At 48.8% G+C, this 22,032-nt stretch overlaps 2 protein-coding genes across 3 annotated transcripts; both read left to right on the top strand.

The window, feature by feature from the left end:
• Window positions 1–1,012: 1,012 nt before the first annotated feature.
• Window positions 1,013–14,900, top strand: LOC127384199 (MLV-related proviral Env polyprotein-like). Its single transcript, XM_051618282.1, has 7 exons — window positions 1,013–1,192; window positions 3,236–3,316; window positions 3,437–3,656; window positions 4,306–5,640; window positions 9,272–9,329; window positions 14,171–14,466; window positions 14,869–14,900. The coding sequence occupies exons 1-7, from the start codon at window positions 1,013–1,015 to the stop codon at window positions 14,898–14,900; spliced, it is 2,202 nt and encodes a 733-aa protein (XP_051474242.1).
• HOPX (HOP homeobox) lies at window positions 14,245–22,017 on the top strand. 2 transcript variants are annotated; one of them, XM_051618899.1, is made up of 3 exons: window positions 14,245–14,466; window positions 18,982–19,157; window positions 21,333–22,017. In XM_051618899.1, exons 2-3 carry the CDS (start codon window positions 19,014–19,016, stop codon window positions 21,408–21,410), a joined length of 222 nt encoding a protein of 73 aa, XP_051474859.1. In that variant the 5' UTR covers window positions 14,245–14,466; window positions 18,982–19,013; the 3' UTR covers window positions 21,411–22,017. The 2 variants fall into 2 exon arrangements, with proteins under 2 accessions (XP_051474859.1, XP_051474858.1); XM_051618898.1 differs by lacking the exon at window positions 14,245–14,466 and adding an exon at window positions 18,676–18,727.
• Window positions 22,018–22,032: the final 15 nt, after the last annotated feature.

Here is a 22,032-nt window from a genome sequence, read left to right as displayed (position 1 = left end):
ATATTGGAATGATTACCCTTCTAGGCAGGGTAAAGATAAAGCAAAAATGATACATTATTGCATGGAAGTTTGGGGTGGGAAACAAATTAGAGGTGACCACCTGTATTGGCCCGTTTTTGGGTCCTTTGAATATTGGATATGCCAGGCTTTACATATTTATGTTTATTCCAAGGAACCCTTTAGCCTGGAAAAGGGTTTGAAGCTCGCCATACAAGGCAGGAGACTCGAGAACCTTTAAGAGGTAGAGAACGGGGAACTGTGATTTGTTTTTATTGTGGAGGAAAAGGGCATGTTAAAAAAAAAAGACTGCAGAAAGAGAAAGATGGATGAGAAATTGAGTTCCTAGTGGACTCGGGAGCAGAAAGATCTACCGTTCAAAAATTGCCCCAAGGATATAAAATATCCTCGGCGACTATACAGGTCATTGGAGCAAAAGGAGAACCTTTTGAAGTACCTGTAATAAAAGATGTGTTTTTTGAAACCCATTCTAAGGTAGGGATTGGGTCCCTGCTGCTCATGCCGGAAGCAGACTATAATTTATTGGGGCGAGATTTGATGATCGAATTAGGAATTGGTTTGGAAGCTAAAAATGAAACACTAAAAATTAAACTGTGTCCCTTACGAGTAATAGATGAAGAGAAAATAAATCCTGAAGTCTGGTACACCCCAGAAACAGTGGGTAAGTTAGATATTGAACCCTTTTCAGTAACAATAAGGAACCCAGAAATACCGGTCAGGATAAAACAATACCCACTTCCTAGAGAAGGGAGGTTAGGTTTGAAACCTGAGATCCAAAGATTACTTGAAAGGGGGTTGCTAGAACCGTATATGTCTCCTTTTAATACTCCCATCCTACCTGTAAAAAAGCCGGATGGAAAATATAGGTTAGTACATGACTTACGAGAAATTAACCAGAGAACAATAGCTAGATTCCCGGTGGTGGCGAATCCACACACCCTCCTGAGTCAAATAGGGCCCGATAATCAATGGTATAGTGTAGTAGATCTGAAGGATGCCTTCTGGGCATGCCCTCTTAAAGAAGATTGCAGAGATTACTTTGCTTTTGAATGGGAAGATCCAGATAACCATCGGAAACAACAATTACGGTGGACGGTATTGCCCCAAGGGTTTACATGCCCGGCTTCTAAAATATGAAGGCATCCTTATCTCCTCTCCCAAACTGGAACTCGAGGTAACAAGCTTGCAGAATCCAGCACAGTTTTTGTATGGGGAGCCGAGTGACAAAATAAATCATGATTGCCTTTACAACATTGAGGAGCAAACGAAAATCAGACCAGATTTAGACGAGGAAGAACTTGGAGAAGGAGAAAAGCTATTTGTAGATGGATCATCCCGGGTAATTGAAGGAAAGAAAAAAAAAATAAATCAGGATTTGCAATCATTGATGGAAAAACATTTAGTGTAATAGAATCAGGACCTCTGAGTCCTAGTTGGTCTGCACAGGCTTGTGAACTATATGCTGTATTAAGAGCCTTACAACTTTTAAAAGGCAAAATTGGAACCATATATACGGATTCAAAATATGCCTTTGGCGTAGTGCATACTTTTGGAAAAATTTGGGAAGAAAGGGGTTTAATAAATTCTCAAGGAAAAGGATTAATACACCAGGAATTAATAATCCAGGTTTTACAAGCATTACGAGGACCAGCGGGAATAGCCGTAGTACATTTAAAAGGACACCAAAAAGGATTAAGCCCATTAGTCAGAGGAAACAATCTTGCTGATCAAGAAGCAAAAAGAGCGGCATTAATGGTGATCCAGACTAAAAGAACTCGGGAGGACTGTATAACTTGTGGAAAGGAATCAGACGAATTCCCGTGTTATAAGTGTTGGAAGGATTTTGGAATCCATGAAGTCCCTTGCAGATGTCTAATTTATGATGAATGTGACAGCCCCAAGTATAGCCATTGCCATCTACACGGAAAAATTCACTCAATCCTGAGTTTTACAGTGCAGGAAAAAGATAAGCTGACTCAGATGGGACTCAGGGAGATAGAAGAAGGAAAGTGGAAACTCCCGGATGGCCGGGAAGTTCTCCCAAAACCTCTGGCCTTGAAAATCATGCAAAAATTCCATGAGAACACCCATTGGGGAACTCAGGCGTTAGTGGATCAGTTTGCCACAAAGTATATGTGCATTGGCGTATACAATATAGCAAAGAGAATAGTTAGCGAATGTATGACATGCAAAAGGGTCAATAAACATCAGTTACGGGAAAAAGCCCTGGGGGGGAAGAGAACTGGCTCACAGACCATTTGCTAAAATCCAGCTGGATTTCACTGACCTTCCAAAAGTGGGACGATATAAGTACTTATTAGTAATCATAGACCACCTAACCCACTTTGTGGAAGCATTCCCGACAGCTAGAGCCACCGCTCAAACCGTAGTGAAGACTTTGCTGGAAAATATAATCCCTAGGTATGGATCCATTGAGGTAATTGACTCTGATAGGGGTTCCCATTTTGTTTCAAAAATAGCAAGGGAAGCTCTCTCCTCTTTAGGGACAAAATGGGAATATCATACTCCCTGGCATCCACAAAGCTCGGGAAAGGTAGAAAGAGTAAATGGGGAAATAAAGAAACAGCTCACAAAATTGATGTTAGAAACCAAGATGTCATGGGTAAAGTGCCTCCCCTTAGCACTATTGAATATAAGAACACAGCCACGAACTGATGTAGGAATTTCCCCCTTTGAAATGTTATATGGGATGCCATACGATTTAGAAATTCCGCAGGACCATCCCCAACTTGAAAATTCACAAATTAGACCTTATATAATTCAACTCATGGCTAGGAGAGTAAAGCTGCGGAATAAGGGCTTAGTAGTACAGAGACCCCCCTTGGATGTAGCCATGCATAACATAAAGCCAGGAGACAAAGCGCTAATCAAATCATGGAAATAGTCCTCATTAACGCCCCGTTGGGAAAGGCCCTATCTCATTTTACTCACCACAGAAACAGCCATCCGGACAGCAGAGAGAGGCTGGACCCATGCGAGCCGCGTAAAAGGACCGTTAAAAGACTATTCTTGGGAAGTGACAAGCCCACCTGGAGATCTGAAGATTGCTTTCAGGAGGTTGTAAATGGACACGAATATAACTGTGGTACAAGTGAGAGACTACAGCATATCGGTGGGATTGATACAGGGAACATAAGAATCAAGTGTGACATTCCGAGCTGCAACTGTTATTTTTTTATCTGTTTTATTTGTAAAGGGTGTCGAGAACGGTGGGGGACCCATTGCCGTTAAGGGATACCCCCTCGAGGGGTTTGCCAACCTTGTGGGAACAAAGAGCGTGAGCTCACCAAATTGGCTCTAAACAAAAACTTTTAATGGTGAAATCCAGGAGCAATCTAGTGAATGGTGGGAGATATTTGAAAGGGGTATAAAACCCGTGCTATTGCTATCACCCTAGCGAACCTGCTCCATTGTAATTGACGTTATTAAAGTGTGTTGTCGCAAGACACTTGAAGGGGTTCAGTGCGATTCACCTGAAATCAAGCAACTAAAAACTGCATTTATTTTCCTGAAGACTACCCCTGCTGCCGAGAAGATGATACCCCTCGTGGCTCGAAACAACCGAGTCGACGAGCGAGGCAGAGGAGTAAAAAGCTGTGGAGAACAGAACCCAAAGAGTGGGACTGTACAAAGACACTGGGAGGACTGCCTCAGTGTTAATCAAGGGAATCGCACGAAACGCCCCGGGAGGAGTGATAGCACTGAAAAGGACTGGGTAACTGGATTGAGTGTTCAAACTAAATTTATTAACCGGCCGGGTTTCCACCCTCCTCGACACACTCTAATTCTAATTCTACTAAATTTTGTAAATGTACACGGATACTCTCACCAGCCATTTAAATGGATATTAAGTAGGTGGGAGGATCATCACGTGATTCAAACTGTCACTAGTCCTGGGGCACCAACATTTAAAACACACTTATGTGAGTTAGCTCCCATAAAACCCTGTTTGAATCTTATGGGGTATTATCTGTGTCCAAGCTCCAATCCCGGGAGAACATATTGCAATGCTCCCAACCAGTATTATTGTGCTTATTGGGGATGTGAAACGATCGCCTCAAATTGGAAACCAGGAGCAGGGCCAGATAGGTACTTGACAGTTAAATGGGGCCCTCAGGGATGCAGGGCCCCCCCCGCGTGATTGGTCTGGGGGAATTATCAATCCTGGAAATTGCACCCATCTAGAATTAACTATACAACAACCTTATGATGAAGGGTGGCTACTGGGAAAAACTTGGGGAATACGGTATTGGCAACCTGGAACAGATAGAGGGGGACTCATTTACATAAAGAAAGAAATAGTCCCTAATGACCCTGATCTGGTGGGACCGAATGAGGTACTAGCAGGAGAAATATCCCTCTCTTCGGATAAAGGGATACCTAATGGAATAGATACTGAGACTATTACAACAACAGCAACAAATATTAACACCCAGGAGCCTAGGGGCAATTCTCTTTGGAAATTGGTGCAAGCCAGCTATCAAGTATTGAATGCTACTCATCCAAACTTGACAGAGCACTGCTGGCTGTGCTATAACATTCGACCACCTTTTTATGAGGCAATTGGGGTAACTACTAACCCTAAACGAATCAATGGGTCAAACCCCTCACAATGTCTGTGGAAAAAGGAAACCAGTCAAAGCCAGGGAATTACATTGGCTCAAGTAACCGGGCAGGGGAGGTGCATTGGGAACGTGCCCCACAATAAGAAGCACTTGTGTAAAGCCACGATCCCCTCAAATAGGAAACCACCAGCTGACTGGTTATTACCAGCAAAGAATACCAAATGGATCTGCTCCTCCATTGGAGTAACTCCTTGCTTATCGCTGAAATTATTCAATGAAAACCAGGATTATTGTATCCAAGTGTTAGTAGTTCCTAAAATTATATATCACCCAGAGGAATTTGCCTATGAATATCAAACAGTCCCAAAACATCATTTGAACAAACGAGAACCCTTCACAGCCCTAACAGTAGCCACGCTGGTAGCTTTAGGTGCAACTGGAGTCGGTACAGGGACAGCCTCCTTAATACAACAAAATCAAAAATTCAATTCCCTCAGAGCAGCTGTAGATGAAGACCTAGAAAAAGTAGAGAAATCTATTAGTGCCTTAGAAGCCTCCCTGAGATCCTTATCAGAAGTAGCATTACAAAACCGTCGAGGATTGGACTTATTGTTTGCACAGCAAGGGGGGTTGTGTGTTGCTCTAGATGAGGAATGCTGCGTATACGCAGATCACACTGGAGTAGTTAGAGACACCATGACAAAACTACGGGAAGGATTAGAAAAAAGAAAGAAAGAAAGAGAAGCACAGCAAAGTTGGTATGAATCTTGGTTCAATTATTCCCCATGGATGACTACGCTATTGTCTACCATCGCGGGACTCATGATACTATTAATCTTGGGAATAACATTTGGCCCTTGTATATTGAACAAAGTAATTGAAATTGTAAAGGGCAGACTGGAAGCTGCCCATTTAATGCTTATCAGGGCTAAATACGAGCCATTAGATAAGGAATCAGCAATGGAAGAAATATTAGCTTTAAGTCACGCTGAACTCCAAAGATTTGATGAACAAAATGGTAAAAGAAAAAGGGGGGATTGTAATAAATAAAATCCAGTTTGTTAATCAAATCAGGTTTTCTTAAAGGCTTGTAAAAACTTACAATGTTATCTGAATCACAGATATCTGGTGTGCTTTAACACTTCAAAGAGTTAAGTTGTGCGATAAGCTGTAAAGGGTCACCCATAGGACACCGATGAAGATGAGGAACCTTCGGCCTCACGACCACCAGGAGGTGAGATAAAACCGACCCCCTAGCAACACGTCGCTCAGACACAGAATATACCAGGGATGACACATATACGGGAACCAGAAGAGTATATAATCAGCTACTTTCGGGAAGTGGGTGCGCGCCGCTGGCGGAGCAAAGACTCCCCCGGCCGCCCAGCGCTGTTTTGTTTGCTGCCGCTTGCTTAATAAACTAATTTGATTAATAGGACTGGTTCCTGTCAATTATTGGACCTCAATTTATAACAGGCATCACACCAAGCACAAACCTGCCCAGCAGGAGGGAGCTGCCAGGGGCTCTCCTGACAAACCGGGCAGGCACCCCTGTGCTGGTTTGGTTTGGAGTGTTTTTTGGTAGTCGGGGAGAGGCCCCGCGGGTGACTCCAGCAAGAAGCTGAAGAGCTCCCCCCCTCAGTTCCAGATGTGGAGGCCAATATGGATAATGGGACCTAAGGAATGCGGGAGGTGATAAGGAAGAACCAAAATCCATAAGATTGACTGCTGAACCAGTCTTGGGCGGTTGGAGCTACAGAATTTACAATATTGTGTCCTTTAGGTGAACTTAGCTCAATAAAATGTTATAATACTAAAAAACACACCCCCAGGTCAAAAAAAACCCACCTGCCCAGGTGAAGACGCTTCCCCTGAGTATGCATGAGTGCAGAAATAGTGATGTAACCATATTTTACTATATGTAAATCACTAACCACTCACTATAAGGAGGATGGACTTGGGAGTCTACTAACTGCACAGTTTTGTGTAAAAATATGTTGTGAAAAATCTCACTTGGTGTGCTTGATTTGTGGGACAGCACCAAGCACCCAGCTTTGTACAAACCCATAACAATTAACAAAGTCTCCTCCCTAAACGTAGTCTCTTCGTCTGTGATTTCGGGAGCTATCTTAAAACGGTAACCCCCCGGTGCCACGGAACCCCCGCTCCAACGGGGGCCTAAAAGGGCCTTTCCTGGGGCTTCGTTTCCAGCCAGCTCAGACCAGGGCTCGCAGTCAGCTCAGATGAGCTGGGGATCCGAGCCACCCTGCCCCTCACCCGCGGCACTCGGGCCCCAAAAGGCACGGGAGTAAGGGCTGGAAAGTGAGGGCACGCAGCCCTAGCACCTACCGCCTGAAGTTACCACCCAGGGGAGGCCCACCAAGATGGTCAGAGGGCTGGAACAGCTCTCCTAGGAGGACAGGCAGAGAGTTGGGGCTGCTCAGCCCAGAGAGGAGAAGGCTCTGGAGAGACCTTAGAGCAGCCTTGCTGTGGAGGCCTGCAGGAAAGCTGGGGAGGGACTGTGTACAAGGGCATGTAGGGATAGGATGAGGGGTAATGGCTTTGAAGTGGAAGAAGGTGGATTTAGATTAGATGTTAGGAGTAAATTCTTTCCTGTGATGGTGGTGAGACCCCAGCACAGGTTGCCCAGGGAGGTTTTGTCTGTCCCCTCCCTGGAAGTGTTCAAGGCCAGGTCAGATGGGGCTTGGATTAACCTGGTCTAGTGGGAGATGTCCCTGCCCATGCAAGGGGTTGAAACTAGATGACCTTTAAGGTCTCTTCCAACCAAAACCATTCTGTGATTCTATAATTCTATGAAAAGTGAGGACGTGCAGTCCTAGTGCCCCGTTCTTTTGTCAGGGCGGGTGTGCCTGCCACACTCATATACATGAAAAAAATTTATTTAATACTAGCAAAAAAATTTTCCCTGTGAGGAAACAAATGAGCACTAGAACAAGGACCTACAGAAGTTCTAGGAACTAGGTTCTTTGAGATGTTCACAATTCAGCTGCTCACAGCCCTACTGATCTAGAAAGCCCTGCTTGGAGCAAGGAGGTTGGACTAGAGGCCTTGAGAGGTCCTTTCCACCTCAATTATTCTGCAGTTTATAATAGCAAGAAGTTAGTGCATTTACAGCTGGCACCTGCACTACCCAAAGTCAAGTGTTATCAGAATTACTGGAACCACCCTGACAAGCCTGATGATGTAGGAGAAAGCACCTAAGTCACCTGGAGTGCTACCTGTAGGTACATAGCAGATAAAAGTCTCTGAACTTTTATCTTAATTTCCCATCTCTTGGATTCAAGTGCCTTGGGTGCAAACTTCACAAAATGAGTGCTTAGGCTCAACAGTCAGCCATTAGGGAGTGATAAGATTACTTTCTTCAGAAGAGATCCTACAGTGTCAGAGGCTCAGGAAAGCCTCCAGGTCTTCACAAAAGGCAGGCCTGAACCGCAGCTGACAGAAACCAACAGGCTGTGAACAGTCCCTGGCTCACACCAGGTCTCTCCAGGCAGGGTGCATAGTCACCTGTCTGTTCCCACCCCCAGGTTGCCTAGATTTCCAGTGTGACAGCAGGCTGGGCACAGAGAACAGAGCTGAGCACAGAGAGCAGAGCTGGCCTCTCATGTATCTTATTTTCCCCATGGCTCATATTTGCCATGATTGGGCACAATGGCATTTCTGCTCACCCAGCTAAGCTGTGGAAATGATGCTGAGCCCATGACAGCCCTTAGGTGTACTCAGAGCTCTGATCCATTCTGGCAGTCAGTAACATGGGACATGGCCAGGGGGTTGGGTGGCCAAGAAAGAAATCAAGCTAGGAGAACTCCAGACTACCTTTCCCTGACTTGAAGCCAACTCAGCCTCACAAGGCAGCAAAGTCGTGTCTATGTGCAAAATAACTGAATGGGCAGCAGATGCTAGAATCAATATCTTGCTAAAAAAAATACCTGCTAAATGAGGTGTATTTCAAGGGAAGCAGGCTCTGGAAAGTCATAGAATCATAGAATCATAGAATCATAGAATCTTAGGGGTTGGAAGGGACCTCGAAAGATCATCTAGTCCAACCCCCCCTGCTAGAGCAGGGTCACCTAGAGCACATCACACAAGAACGCATCCAGGTGGGTTTTGAATGTCTCCAGTGAAGGAGACTCCACAACCTCCCTGGGCAGCCTGTGTCCCAACAGTGTGGTCCAGTGCTCCCTCACCATGCAGACAGGCCAGCACTGGACAGCAGGAGCAGCATGGTGATGGAGACACAGTTCTCCAGGGGGTTCTATCAGCTCCGTCCTGCTGGGCCCACCCCACTGAGCAGAGGTAGCTGTGGCCAGGCCATAGACTTAATAAACAGGAAACATGACCCTACACCAAGCCCTCTCTGGAGAAGATCTTACTAGCCAGGACTAGGCCCCCTGAGCCAAGAAACAGCCTTTGAAGAAGGGAGAAAAGCCCACCCAGAGAAGCCAGGCACACTAGCTGTGTACAGTACCAGCCAGCCAAGAGACAGACACATAGACACTCAGAGCAACCTTAAGGCAATCCCATACCAGCACCAGAAGCCCTTCTGCTTCAAATAGCCTCAGCTTGGCAGTGAGCCCCCAGTGGCCTCACTGCCAATGGGAACTGGCACCCTCAGCATCTTGTGTCCCCCAAATTTTCCCCTCCAGCGGGACAAGGAGCAAATACACACAAGCAAGAGTGTGACTTCCTGAAGCAGTGGCACAGGTACAGCTCCTTTAGCTCAGCTTTCCTAGGGTGTTTGTGCTTGTTTGAGCCTGCTAGGCTCTCTCCTGGGTTCAGCACTCTCCAGCTGCTTGGCTGTGCAGCACAGCACCCTGCTCCCACTGCTCCTCGCTGGAAAGCACCCATATCCACCCACCCAGTCACTACATCTTGAGTGAGACAGCAAAAAGCATCTTCCTCCAGGCCTCTCTGCCAGTATACTGGACACAACTGACTGTCTAATAGTGGTGTGCTCCAGTCCTCAGAGCTGGAGCAGGGGGGGAGCTCCCAGGAGTGGGGGATGTCCTGCTGTGGGTGCCCCATTCCCTGGGGTGGCAAGGCTGTCAGAGCAATGAGGGAGCCAGCCATGAGTGCCTCTGTTCTGCTCACCCAGCTGTCCCCATGGCCAGCCATGTAGCAGCACCCAGCTAGCTGCAACACTTTCATCAGTGCTGGGTTCCCAAGAGCAGCAAAACACAGGCTGCTAGAGAGAAAAACATTTTAAAGTTAATTGCACTGGGACCCTGAAGCCACTCCCTGACACATGGCAGCCAGAGAAGGGGGCCAGTCACCATTATGTCCCTTTCCTGTTCACCATCACTCTGCAAGTCACCTTGGTCAACTGCCATGGTGTGCCATGGGGGTCCCATGGGTGTTCTGGGGGATGTGGCATGTGTTACAGGGAGAAAATCCATTCTGCTCATGGTCCTGGGGCCTGTGGCAATGCCCCAGCAGCTGGTGGCACTGGAGTCACCTCCCAGCCGGTGCCCATGATGGATGGCCCTGCACTACCCGCCCAAACTGGTCCAACAGAAACCATCAGCACCGTTGCCAGTTGCAGGTTGCTGCTGCTGCACCTTCCGCAGCCAGGGACATGCTCTCTGTCCCTCACAGCAAGCAGCACCCATGGGCTACATGGCCTGGGACACTACAGGGGAGAACATGGTCCTTGTCCCTTGCAGTGAAAGCTGAGAAGACCGGCTGGGCTGGATGGTGCAGCTACAGGCTGGTCTGCACCCGTGCTCACTCTGCTATGGCCCCTCACTCTCCTCAGGAACAGCCTTCGGGACAGCATGCCTGCAACCAAGGGGGCCACACTGGTGGTCTGGCAGAGCCCTTCCCTGCTCCAGGGAGGGACAATGACCTGTATACAAGTCGTTGAGTCAGGACTTCCAAAAGCAGGCACCTTCAGTCTAGAAGTTTAGAGGAGAACGGATTTCAGCAGGTGTTTTCCAGCCTCCCACCTTCCTGAGTGGGAAGCTCCTTAGAAAATTCACGGCCATCCAAATCTCTAGAAGGGCACTTGCTCCTCTTCACACCCCTCCTGCACTCCAAGAGTAGAGAGTGGATTTGCTTGTCTCCTGCCTCTCACCAGTGCTGGAGCTCCTGTTTTCCTGGGCTCACACATGTCATGCCCTGCTGGCTCCCTCCACTTGCCAGGGCACGCTCTGCCTACAAGCAATGGCAGCGCTTCTGGAAAGCCTTTTGGCAAGGAACCACATATATCAGGCCTGGTGTAGTCACTTTAAAACAATCTGGTTAGTAAGAGGGAGAGGAGGGAGTAAGACTGTACCCCAGGCAGAGATTGCACAGGGAAATACCAATGAGATTACATGGTTCTCTCAGAGGTATTGGAACAACTGGAGGAGCAATAAAACACTGAAGTTTCCATCCACTCGCCTGTATCCCATGAACAAAGAAAAGGCAGAGATCTTATTGGAAATCACACTGGATTCCTATCTGTCTGGCCTGAATCAGCTCTGATGCTGAGAGGCAGACTGAACCCTGCCCACTAAAACAAAAGGAAAATGCATGAAGAGGAGTGCAGCTGAGGCAGTTGCTGAGCCTGACTGGACAGTGGGCAGCCCTGCTCCAGCAACAAGGGCAGCAAGGATCTGCCAGTGCCCACCTCTTCCTCCTCCTACCCCTGCTGGGACATGATCTGAGCACTGCGTGCTGCTGGCTCTTGGACTGCAGCTAGTGTTGCTGCTCTCCCAGGGAAAATCTGATCAAAAGATCAAAGATTCAATCAGGTTCCTGTGTTTTGGGTATACAATAACGGCAAGTGTTAGGTGAACCCTCCAGAGCAGTCCATCCCTTATGCTACTCTGGGGCAAGTGGATTTTACAGGTAGAAATCTCATCTGATTAGCTGCAAGATTTAGCCTGTGACCCGGTACTGGCTGGTTAGGAAACTCTTCTCCAACTGAATGGAAGCAAAAAAAAAATCTGTAAAGCCTTGTTTCCAGCCACATTTTTGGGTTAGTAGCCAGAAATCCCCAGCACAGCATGAAAAAAAAACACTGGAAAACAAAACAGAAAATGGCTTTTGTGGTTTTCCTTTGCATTGCTGAGTTCAGGGGGAGAAAGGAAGGTTTTGCTCCCTCTCTGATTCTTGGACTAGAGAGGGTGGGTCTCTGAAAAGCACAGGGTTTTTAACTTGAATACTTAGAAAAAGAAAAAATAATAATAATAATTAAAAAATCTCTGCTTAGTGCCCAGACAAGAGGTGCTGGGACTAAGCCTCATTCTCCAGAAGGAAAACATGGTAAAATCCAGAAGAGAGACCTGCACACAAAGGAAACAGTATGAAGGAGTCAGAAAAGCTAAATTATATCCCATTCTCTCCTGATGGCTTAACAAGTTGCTTCTCACCTCTCCTTTTCATCTTACTTCCATCCTGTCTCCACACAGAATTAGAGGGACAGCATTTGGGCCAGGATGGCCATGAGCTATGTGTCTGATGCCCCACACAACAGGTTGCCATAGTGCAAGCACTGGATGACATTCAAGCCTCCGCAAGAGGGTCCAGAGAAGTGGAAAGCTGGACACAGGCTGCAGCTGCCAACTCCTTGCTGCAGTGCCACACTATCATGCACAATTGTCCAATGCACATCACAACAGCTGTATTTTTTTCCCCTGTAGGGAGGAAAGCTCTGTGATGGGCCTGAATGCACCCTGGATTTTGTTTCTATTTAATCTAACTCTTCTGGCAAAAGGACATCTTCTGGGGACAGGATCTCCTCATACGAGGAGAGGCATAAATTCCAGCAGTACCCTGGACCTTTCCCAGAAGAGAAATAGGGCCTAAAAGATTTCAGGATCAGAAAAGCATAAACATTTGCCAGCTAGACACGTACATATTCATGACGTGACTTTTGCACTGTCACTGCAGGACTCTCAGCAGCTCTGAAGCCATTTCAGGGGCATGTCTCAGCCTGAAACACATGGTTGCCAGTGCTCCCAGTGCAAGTCCAGGCTGGGTTCACAGGCTAAGGGAAAATTGTTTTTTCCACATGAAAGACTTTCTCTCTGTTGACAGGAATAAACAAGGGAAGAGAGGAGCTGATCCTGTTCCTGCAGGCCAGGTTACTCACATTTTGCAATGCTTGGAGCACATGCATGGAAGAAAATAAAATACAGCATACAAACATATGAAAAATCTTTCTGGGCCACACTATCTTCACATCTGTCCTGTCTCCAAGGGTGGCTGAGAGCAGGTGCCAGGGCAGAGCATAGGCATGGAGCAGGTAAGTAACCATACCCACCAGAGCTCCCCCAAGCACAAGGCAGTATGCGATTCAGGGCCTCAGCCTGGAGCTCCCACACTGAGTTTGAAATCCAGAACTGTCTCCTGATGCTGGGGTCTACTCTAGCCCCGTTGAACGCACCCCAGTCTCCCCAGACACAGCTGCTGGAGCCATCCTATTGGATATGTTTTCCAACCTGCTTGCCCCCACCCATTGCTACCCGTGCTCCTGTTGCTTAGCACCAGTGATAAACAGGGCATACCAGGTGCCTGCCCAAGGCATGCAGGATCAAGTCTTCTCCCGAAAACCTCCTCTGGCAGCCACTGAACAGCATCACTTGGTTTATCAGGCAGTGAGGCTATCCCTGTAGCAAAAGCACTCTTGCTTGATCAACATCATCCTGCTGGGAAAACTGGCACTTGTCTGCCTGCCCTTTGGCGCAGATATCTTTGCAATCACCTTGCCTTGGCCTGTTGTCTTCCCCCACATTACAAAACTGCTCAGTCTTCAGGATGGTTTTGGCTCAGTGCTAAACATATGGCAAGTTTCTTGCCTGGGTTTATCCAGCCACATCTCCCCAGGGGCAGGGCTGCCTGCCCCTGGCTCCAGCTATCTCACAGCTTTTTGCATCCAGTGCCAGTTTTCCTTATGCTCTGGCAGATAATCTTGGCCATTGCAACTCATACTCGGCTTTCTCATGAGCCCTTTCTCCAGCCCCTCTGATTTTCCAGCATCCCCTTCCAGCTGTCTGTGAGCTGTGAGAAAATCAGCTCCTCCCCACTGCACCCCACCCTACAAGAAGCCTCTTTTTAAGCTACCGTCTGTTGCTTCCAGCCCACCCCGCGGGGGACTGCAGGCTCCCAGGCACTTTAATCAAGGAGAGCAGAGGTCTTCAGCAGAAGGGGCTGCCCTGCCCTCCACCCCATCCCCAGCCAGGCTCCTGCCCTGTGCCTCTAAGGGCACCTGGGCTGCAGCAGCAGGTCAGATCCAGGACCCAGTCCTGCCCCCATACCCAACCTGGTGGGATCACTGGGCTGCCTAAAGCTACAGGCAGTCAGGAACCTTAAACCCAGGCAAATCATTTGCCGGGGACTAAAGTGAGATGGGAAGCCAGCCCTGCACAGCAGTGGCTGCCACCAGCAAAGCCAGGAGCAGGGCTGCCCACAGCAGGGAGCGGGTGGCAGCCTGGCCGGGGGGTGGCGGCTGTGGGGTCTCAGGGCCCCCCGAAGGGCAGGCTGCCTCAGCTGGAGCCACAACAAAGGGCTGAGCGCGGTTTCCCCAGCACCCTGCCTTCACCCTTCCCGTACCCCCGCAGGAGCAGCCCGGAGGCCCTCACCCCTCGGGGCCCGCGGGACGAGTCTCGGCGGCTGCTGGTGCCACCCTCCCGGAGAGCCCTGCAGCGCCCACAGCCGCGCGAAGAGCCCTGCCAAGGCGAGTGGGTGCCAAACCTGAATTACCAGCCCCGAGAGTGGCTGCGGATCCCGGGAGCTCCTGTGATTTGCGGCAGGTTTTTCAGGTCCCCGCCTGTCACACACACGCAGATACTTAAGCGGTCACCCGAGGACCTGCGGGGTTCTTGTTTTACTTACTCCTGGTCCCTGCCAGCTCCAGGTAAGTGCAGCCTTTGAGCTGGGGGTAACGGGGTGGATTTGCCGTCGGGGATGGCGGAGATGGGTGGAGGGAGGAGCTGACCTGCGCTTACTGATGCTGGGGAGGTTGGAGCAACACCCAGCAGGGCTGTGGTGGGAGAGCTTGATGCCTGGGATAGGGAGAGTGTCACAGAGGCAGGCAGAGACTCCAGGCTGGGGGCACCACAGGGACCTGCCTCTGCTTCAGCAGCTGCTGTGCTCTTGTTTGCTTTGTTCCCCTCGGATATTATCTTCTAAAAGGCTGAACGGGTAGTTTACAGGATGCCTGACAGGTGGCTTTTCCTTATTTATGGCAGGGTCTGGTTTATTTTTAAAGCCTGTCCCACCTTATCCTGTGCACCATGCTGGCTGATGTTATCCACAGCCACCCCACAGCAGGAGGCTGAACAAAGATGAGGACAGGACATGGCTCTGCAGCAGAGCAAGGGAGGACAGGAGGGTTTGTTTGCATTGAGGACTGCTATTTTGATCCCTGCAGTGGCAGGAAATAGCTGCAAGATAAAACCAGACACAGGTTCCTCCGGTTGCATCCCAGCCCTGACAGTGGGGAGAGTACAGGGGAAGGGGCCAAGAAGCCCAGCCAGGGGCTATGGGACCCCATCAACTGGGCAGGAGCTACTGCTCAGAGAGCTTTCCAGGTTCTTCGGGTGCAATAAGCTATTAGAAAGCTGCACAGCTAGACAGCTATTGAATCTGCTGTTCACAAAAGCAAAGCAGAGCAAACAGAGATCACATATTTTCTGGAAAAATGGCTGCTTTCTGCCAGGATGGTAAATACTGCACTAGCAGTGTTGGGCAGGCATGCTGAGGGACAGAGGGATGTCCTCTCCCGTCTGAGGCCAGAGCTGGGAGCCCTGCTAGTAACCCCAGGGTGTTTCTGGGGAGCTGGGTGCAACCACAGGACACAGGCAGTATAATTGCATAGGGAAATTATTTCTCTCCACCACACTGCTCCTGCCTCATATCTAGGTTAGGTGACTCAGGGCCTGTCCCCTGTTGGACACCCCCCCCACTATGAAGACTTCTTTCCCATTATCTAATTAGACTTTCCCTTGCTGCCACTTGTGTCCTTCAGCCATTGCCTTTTTTCTGCTCACTCCAAAACGGCCATGGAAGGGCATTTAAATGCCCCATCAGCCACACTAAGAGCACCAGGTGCTGCCTGCACAGCACTGTAGCTAGAGCCTCCCACAACCCGGCAACCCGTGAACCCCTTGCAAGCTTCAGCTGCTGGCTGCTCTCACATTGCTCCACCTAAAACCAAGGCAGTTAGAGCCAAGTGTGAAATCCCCTGGAGCTCTTTAGCTTGACACTTAGCAGGTGTCACTGCTGCTGTGGTTTCACTGTGACAATGCATCTGGCATTGTCACTTCTGCTTGGATGAAAAACACTCTGCCACCTAACTCTCATCCCTGTGCTGCCCAGGGGAGACAGCAGTGGGCACGGGTCTGCTCACAGAGCTTAATAACAACCACAGCCTCCCAGGCTTTCTGAAAGCTGAAGAGATAGTTTACATCCTTTGCACTGAAAAAGCCTTTTTTTTTTTTTTTTCCTCAATGCCTGCAAAAATAGGCAGAAAAAAAACAATGAGCAGTGGTGCTTTTCAACAGCTGAACAAAACAGTCATGATTCTCCATGGTTCTTCCAGACTTAAAGAAATGTAAGCAAGAAAATCACCTCTCACAGGGGAGAGGTTGGGTCCAGCTTGAAGACCATGGTCCAGGGTTGGGCTTAAACAGGGCTCCATTTAAGTAGTGGGTAGGTGAGCAGCAGTCCAGATATGGCCAATCAAGACATTTAGAGACTCCTGGTGCCCTCAAGTCCTGTCATATACCCCCAATTTTTAGCACCCAAAAGGTGCCAAGTGCCGGGTGCCACATGCTGCACAAGGCCACATGGCCCCTGCAAACCCCCAGGGCTCAGTGGAGGCATGCAGGGAGACCTGCAGAGCCCTCCAGGACACCCAAGGTTTTGACCTTTTCCTGAAAGCCATCTCACAGCCTTGATAGATAGGAAATGTTCTCTCTCTAGAGCAGGGGTGCAGGGGAGACAAGGAAAAACCATCAGGCATCATGTCCCACGTGCTGGGGTATCCTGAGCTACCAGCAGACAGAAGATACCGTGTCCTAGAGGAAAATGCCTCAGGAATCTGGAGATTATCAGAAATAGAAAAAGCTGTGAAGACAAAACATAAAAGTTGAGGCACGTGTTCCCTATGCAAATCAATGCACACACACCAATATACATTAATGCAGCAGGCTGCAAACAATGGTTTATAAACCACCAGGACATGTTGCCGCTGGTGGCCCAGGTTAGATGCCTGATCCAGAGGTGATGAGGAATAGGTAATGGGGTTTCTAGGAGAAGGGCAGGTGGCTCGGAGTTGACGAAGAGTGCTGATCAAGAAGGGGAGCAAGGACTTGTGGCTTGAGCCTGGTCTCATCTGCACTTTGACCTTGTGGAGAGCCCAGCAGCCACAGTGCTGGAGAGCAGCACCTCAAGTGCAGGTGATCTCCTTCTCCCCTTGCTTAATTTCCAGGGGTCTCCAAAAGCCCAAGGTAGGTAAGCAGCATTCACCTAGCCCCCACCAGCTCACATGAGGGACTGAACTTTGTCTGCCCTCTTCCTATATAGACACCTCTGAACTGAGCTGATGCCAGGAAATCCTGGGCAGCTGCTGCCTCATAACTGAGGCTGCAACACTCTGCAGACAAGGCCAACTCAACTTGCAGCAGATGGTCTTTCCCCAGTCCATCCAGAATGGTGGATGATGCCTTCTACCGGCACACTCCCTTTTGCTCAGAGATGCTCCAGCCTTATGCAACCACTGTGTTACAATCGGTACTTACCAAGTGACTCAAGTAGAGTGGGCTGTTTCACAACCAGCCCTGATCTATTTATAGCCCCTACTCAAATGCTGAAGGATCCTTTTATTAGTCAAAGCAACCTCCAGCAGACAATGCTTAGTGGAGCTTTTGCTTTTTGAGGCAAAGCTCAAAGAAGAGGATCTCTCCAGCCTCTTGTGAAGAGGAGAGCTGGCTCTTTGCAACCTACAAAGCAGTTTTGGCCCCAGGGTACCAAGCGGGTTAAGGTGAGTTATCCATCAACAGGGAAAGCAGTTGGGCTTAAAGCTACACAGTAGTTATGCAGCATGATGAAGGTGTCTAGGTTACATCCCACAGCCAAAGAGAAGGAGAAGCTAGTCTGCAAAGTGGAAGCAGGGCAGGTGTGCAGACGGCCCAGAGGAGTCCCATGGTAGACCAAGGGCTCCTGGCAGCACTGGAGATCCAGTAACACCAACCACCCACCTGACAGAGATGGGCCAGGAAACTTGGACAGCAGGAGAGCAGATCAAGAAAGGCCACATTTTTGCATCCAGCTCCTCCCCTGCCAACACCCCACAGCTTGGTTTCGGGAACATGGAGATGATTCAGTGTCAAGGGACTTATGCATGCTTTGTGGGGCCAACACCTTGTTTTTTAGTTGGCTGGATTGGCAGGCTTGACCCTCTGCCACATGGGAGCAAACCTGGAGCCCTGCCAAAGAGGGGCATGGGACTTACCCAAGGTGTACTTACTTGTTTTGCTTGTGCTTTTGTGCCACGTATGCCAGAGATTCATGCAAACAACAAGTGGGGCAAATGTTACTTTGGAGGAAAATGTGGGCTCCTTGCTTCTGCCACTGCTGGGATCACAGCTGAGGGCAGTGAACGCTTAGGCAACAGACACGAACAGGGTATGGTCCTCCCGGGACTGACCCTTCACTTAGACACTAAAAAACAAACAAACAAACAGTTCAGCTTGCTTAGGAACAACATGACTGTTTATGCCCATGCGTGATAACTTTAAATATATTGATCAGGAGGGAAAATGGGGTGATTGCTGGATCCAAGCCCAAGGCCCCAAAAGTTCCTGCATCCTCTGATTTGTGATTCCCCTGCACAAACTTCTCTGGTGGCTGAGAAGAAGAAAAAAATGTGCAAAACACCAAGATAGCAGATACTGTCCCTACATGCGAAGGATACTTTTTTTTTTTTTTTGATGAATGTCTTTAAATTAACCCCCCAACATGCCTGTTGCTGTGACATCACTCCCAAGTGACGCCCAGGCCTAAATACGGCTGTAAACAGGAATCATCCCCATGGGAGCCACGCTGGCTATAAATACAGCAACAGGGGATTGCTGAGCAGAGGACAGGCTGCAGTTTCCTGCCAGCTGAGGATGGTGAGACAGTTCAGCTCGGTGCTGTTGCTGTGTGGTCGCTGCAGTGGGGAAGCTGAGGCAGGAGCTGCTGCAGGGCTGGAGCTCCCGGCTGAGCTGCCAGGCATGCCTTTGGGAAAAGAGGTGTACCCTGCCACAGCCAGAGGCCACTGGGGAGAGGGGAGCTGGTGGGGCCAGGGATGGCAATCTGGGGCTCAGTAGTTGTGGCCCCACTTGCCACTCCCGGCTTGGGTAATGACACCAGGCCCTCTCTGCAGTGCCTGGCTTCATAGCCCTGTCTCAGGAGGAGATGGCCACGGAGAAGCCAGTGACTCCCACTGAGGAGCAGCTGGAGATCCTCGAGTACAACTTCTCCAAAGTGAACAAGCATCCTGACCCCACCACACTGTGCCTCATCGCAGCTGAGACCGGACTCTCCGAGGAGCAGACCCTGGTGAGTGTGTTCCCTGCCCCTGCCTCGGCACCATCCCCGCTCCCCCTGCATGCCCCACACACTCCCCGCCTGCCCACATCTCCCCCCTGCCCTGTGCCTGGCTCTCTATCATACCCTCTGCTCCCTTTTATCCCACCACATGCTCTATACTGCAACCCCTGCACCTCTCTTGCTACCCCCCGCCCCCTGTACCTCCTTGTTCCCTGTATGCTCCCTACTTGCACCTCCTGCACCACTCTGCACCCCGTATACTCCTTATTGCACCGCACACTGTACCCACAAGTCTCCTCTACACCTCTGCAAGCCCCAGTGCACCCCCATCCTCACACTGCACCACAGACCTCTACTGCACCATGACACCTCCCTGCACCCCACGTTCTCCCTGCACACCACATGTTCCTACTCCTGCACCCCCAAAGCCCCTTCCCCTGTAATCACAGCCCCTTCATCCTACAGCCATGGCCTCCTGCACAGCAGCCCTGTGCCCCACAGGGATCCTTGTGTTCCCCCCACAAGGTGCCCCCCATCCCCAGCCTGGGCTTGGAGACCAGGCTAGTGCTTCCCCCAGCCAGAACAAGGGCACACTCCAAGGGTTACTGGCTGGCTGTAGAACCCTGAATATACAATGATGCATGCTGTCCTTTCCTTCCAACCCTTTACTGATAGTCTCAGGTGCCCAAAACACTGCTGGCTTTGTAGTCTGAAGATAATATAGTAATTTTAAAACAGATACCAGATAGATGGAACTCCTGCAGATGTACTGAGCATGTGGGACATGCTCAGGCTGTGCACACTTCTCGCTACAATGAGATAATTCAGCATCCCTAAACCTAGATGTCAGGCCAGTCTGTCAGCCTCTCCAAGAGACATAGAGGCTTCCAAATGTCCTTTCACAGGGACAGGCTGCCACTGACTGGGGCTTGCACTGAGCCCTGTGCTCCATTTGGCTACCTGCAGGCTACCCAAGGCTTCAAAAGCAAACAACTCCTTCCCAATTCCTTCAGGTTGAGTAGTAGCTGTTTTTTTTTTTCCTAAAGCAAATTGTAAACACAGGTCACATATGCCCAGGACACCCCTGGAGATCTCTTAAAATTTTCCCTGATAGCAATATTTTTCCATGAATCCAGGGTGCTCCTAGAGCTCTGGAGATGAAGGTCGTGCTAGGGACAGGACTAAGACTGGGACAGTGAACTGCAAAGCACCTGCATTGCGTATGACAGAGAGAATCTTTACTCCTGACATCTGGAGTGCTTTGTCAGCTAGATATAGCAGCCATTTTAATAAAATATTTAGTAAAAATGAGATGCAAAGAGGTAGTGAGTCAACAGGAGATGATGGTTTAGGATAGGAAGTGAAATTTTTGGGAGGAGGCTAGGCACACAATCATCTGACTGGATGTGGTCCAAGGCACTGCTAATGCCAGAGCCACTTGTAGAGAGCATCGTGGTTGTACCATTACAGACCACAATAGCTTCAAAAATAGCCATGAACAAATATAGCAACAAAATGAGCAGCAGCAAAGCAAATCACAGGCACATTCCCAAACAAAAGGCTGAGCTGTGCTTCCGGCACACATGAAGTTGTATCTCCTTACAGAAGTAGCATGGCTTTATCTAGCTGCATTTCACTGAACATTTGAAATTAGGGATGTGTTGAAGTGGCATCAGCAGCTCTAGGAGTTGGCTTAGACATGCAAAGTTACTCCTGAATAATGTAACCATGCTTATTGCTTGAAGACAAAGATTATTTTTAACTCATTTTTTAAAACTATTTGTTTTTAAAATTGCCCGAAGCCACTGTCTTGTCCCTCTCCTCCTTTCTGAAGCAGGTCAACTTTTTATTCCTGTCAGTTTTGGACCTGCAGTGATTGTTTCACTGGTCCAGCCATTTAAAAATACACCATTCAGCAGCTCCTTAGGCAGTCTCTTATTCTGTTTGCAAGAAAAACTAGATTCATCAATAAACGAGGACTCACCCATGATGTCAAGGTCTGAAGCAAGCAAGAGAAATTAGTTTGAAAGAGGTGCACGGTCAGGAGTGGTTTCCTGCTGCCTGTGCTGCCGGGGAGTGGTGGAGTGCTACAAGACAGCAGTGCCCTGACCTTGGTCCCACATGCTTTAGCAAAGGGTTCACTCAGCCTGGTGCACTGAATCTCTCTCATTCTTTTTTCTCTAGAAATGGTTCAAGCAGCGCCTGGCAGAGTGGAGGAAGTCTGAAGGGCTGCCCTCAGAAAGTGGGTCTGTCAGGGACTAGAAGGTGTTGCTCCAAGGCCTACGCCTGCTCTAAATGATGATGAAGCTCGTCAGAGTGGGTTTCCTTGGGATTCTTCTGTTGCAAACGTTTTTGAGACACAAAGTAATACCCTGCTATTTAACATAAGTTTTATTTAAAGTGTACATAACCAGGAAAAAATACTATATATATATATATATATGTGTGTGTGTGTATACAGCTTCTGATGTCTGCATAACCTGTCTAGTGATTCCCATCCATTAGCAGCAGCCGCACAGAGCAAGGCAACTCAAGTCCTTGTCCCAGGCTTTCAGAAAAACTGTCATGAAAGGTTCACAGAAGATCCCCAGAAGCAAAGTAAGCATGGTAGCTTCAATATACAGATCATCTGGAGAGGAGGGCACTTGGAAAACCGGTTGTGTAGTTCGGGGGATCTCGGTTAGCTCAAGATGCCTGAGTCAGCTCTCAATATTGGCAAACCGAGTGCCTACACCATAATCAGACCAAGCCAAGCCCCCCTTGAATGCATTTCTCACATTTTTGTTAAAGGTCACCAAAGGGAAAGGACTGGTCTTTTTTCTTTTTTTATTATTTTTTTCCCAATGCATTAATAAAAAAATGAAAGTTTTCTGATGAGAGGAGC

Source organism: Apus apus, chromosome 4 (genome assembly GCF_020740795.1).
Source record: "Apus apus isolate bApuApu2 chromosome 4, bApuApu2.pri.cur, whole genome shotgun sequence".
Taxonomy (NCBI): Eukaryota; Metazoa; Chordata; class Aves; order Apodiformes; family Apodidae; genus Apus; species Apus apus.
The sequence above is the reverse complement of the archived record's forward strand: the minus strand, read 5'-3'. Positions and strand labels throughout refer to the sequence as shown.

Coding starts and splice junctions, on each gene's coding strand:
- HOPX (XM_051618899.1), top strand. CDS start 19,014: ATGGCCACGGAGAAGCCAGTGACTCCCACTGAGGAGCAGCTGGAGATC. Junction 19,158..21,332: donor TCTCCGAGGAGCAGACCCTG/GTGAGTGTGTTC, acceptor TTTTTTCTCTAG/AAATGGTTCAAGCAGCGCCT.
- LOC127384199 (XM_051618282.1), top strand. CDS start 1,013: ATGCCTTCTGGGCATGCCCTCTTAAAGAAGATTGCAGAGATTACTTTG. Junction 1,193..3,235: donor CTCCCAAACTGGAACTCGAG/GTAACAAGCTTG, acceptor TTATTTGTAAAG/GGTGTCGAGAACGGTGGGGG. Junction 14,467..14,868: donor CTGGTCCCTGCCAGCTCCAG/GTAAGTGCAGCC, acceptor TGTTATCCACAG/CCACCCCACAGCAGGAGGCT.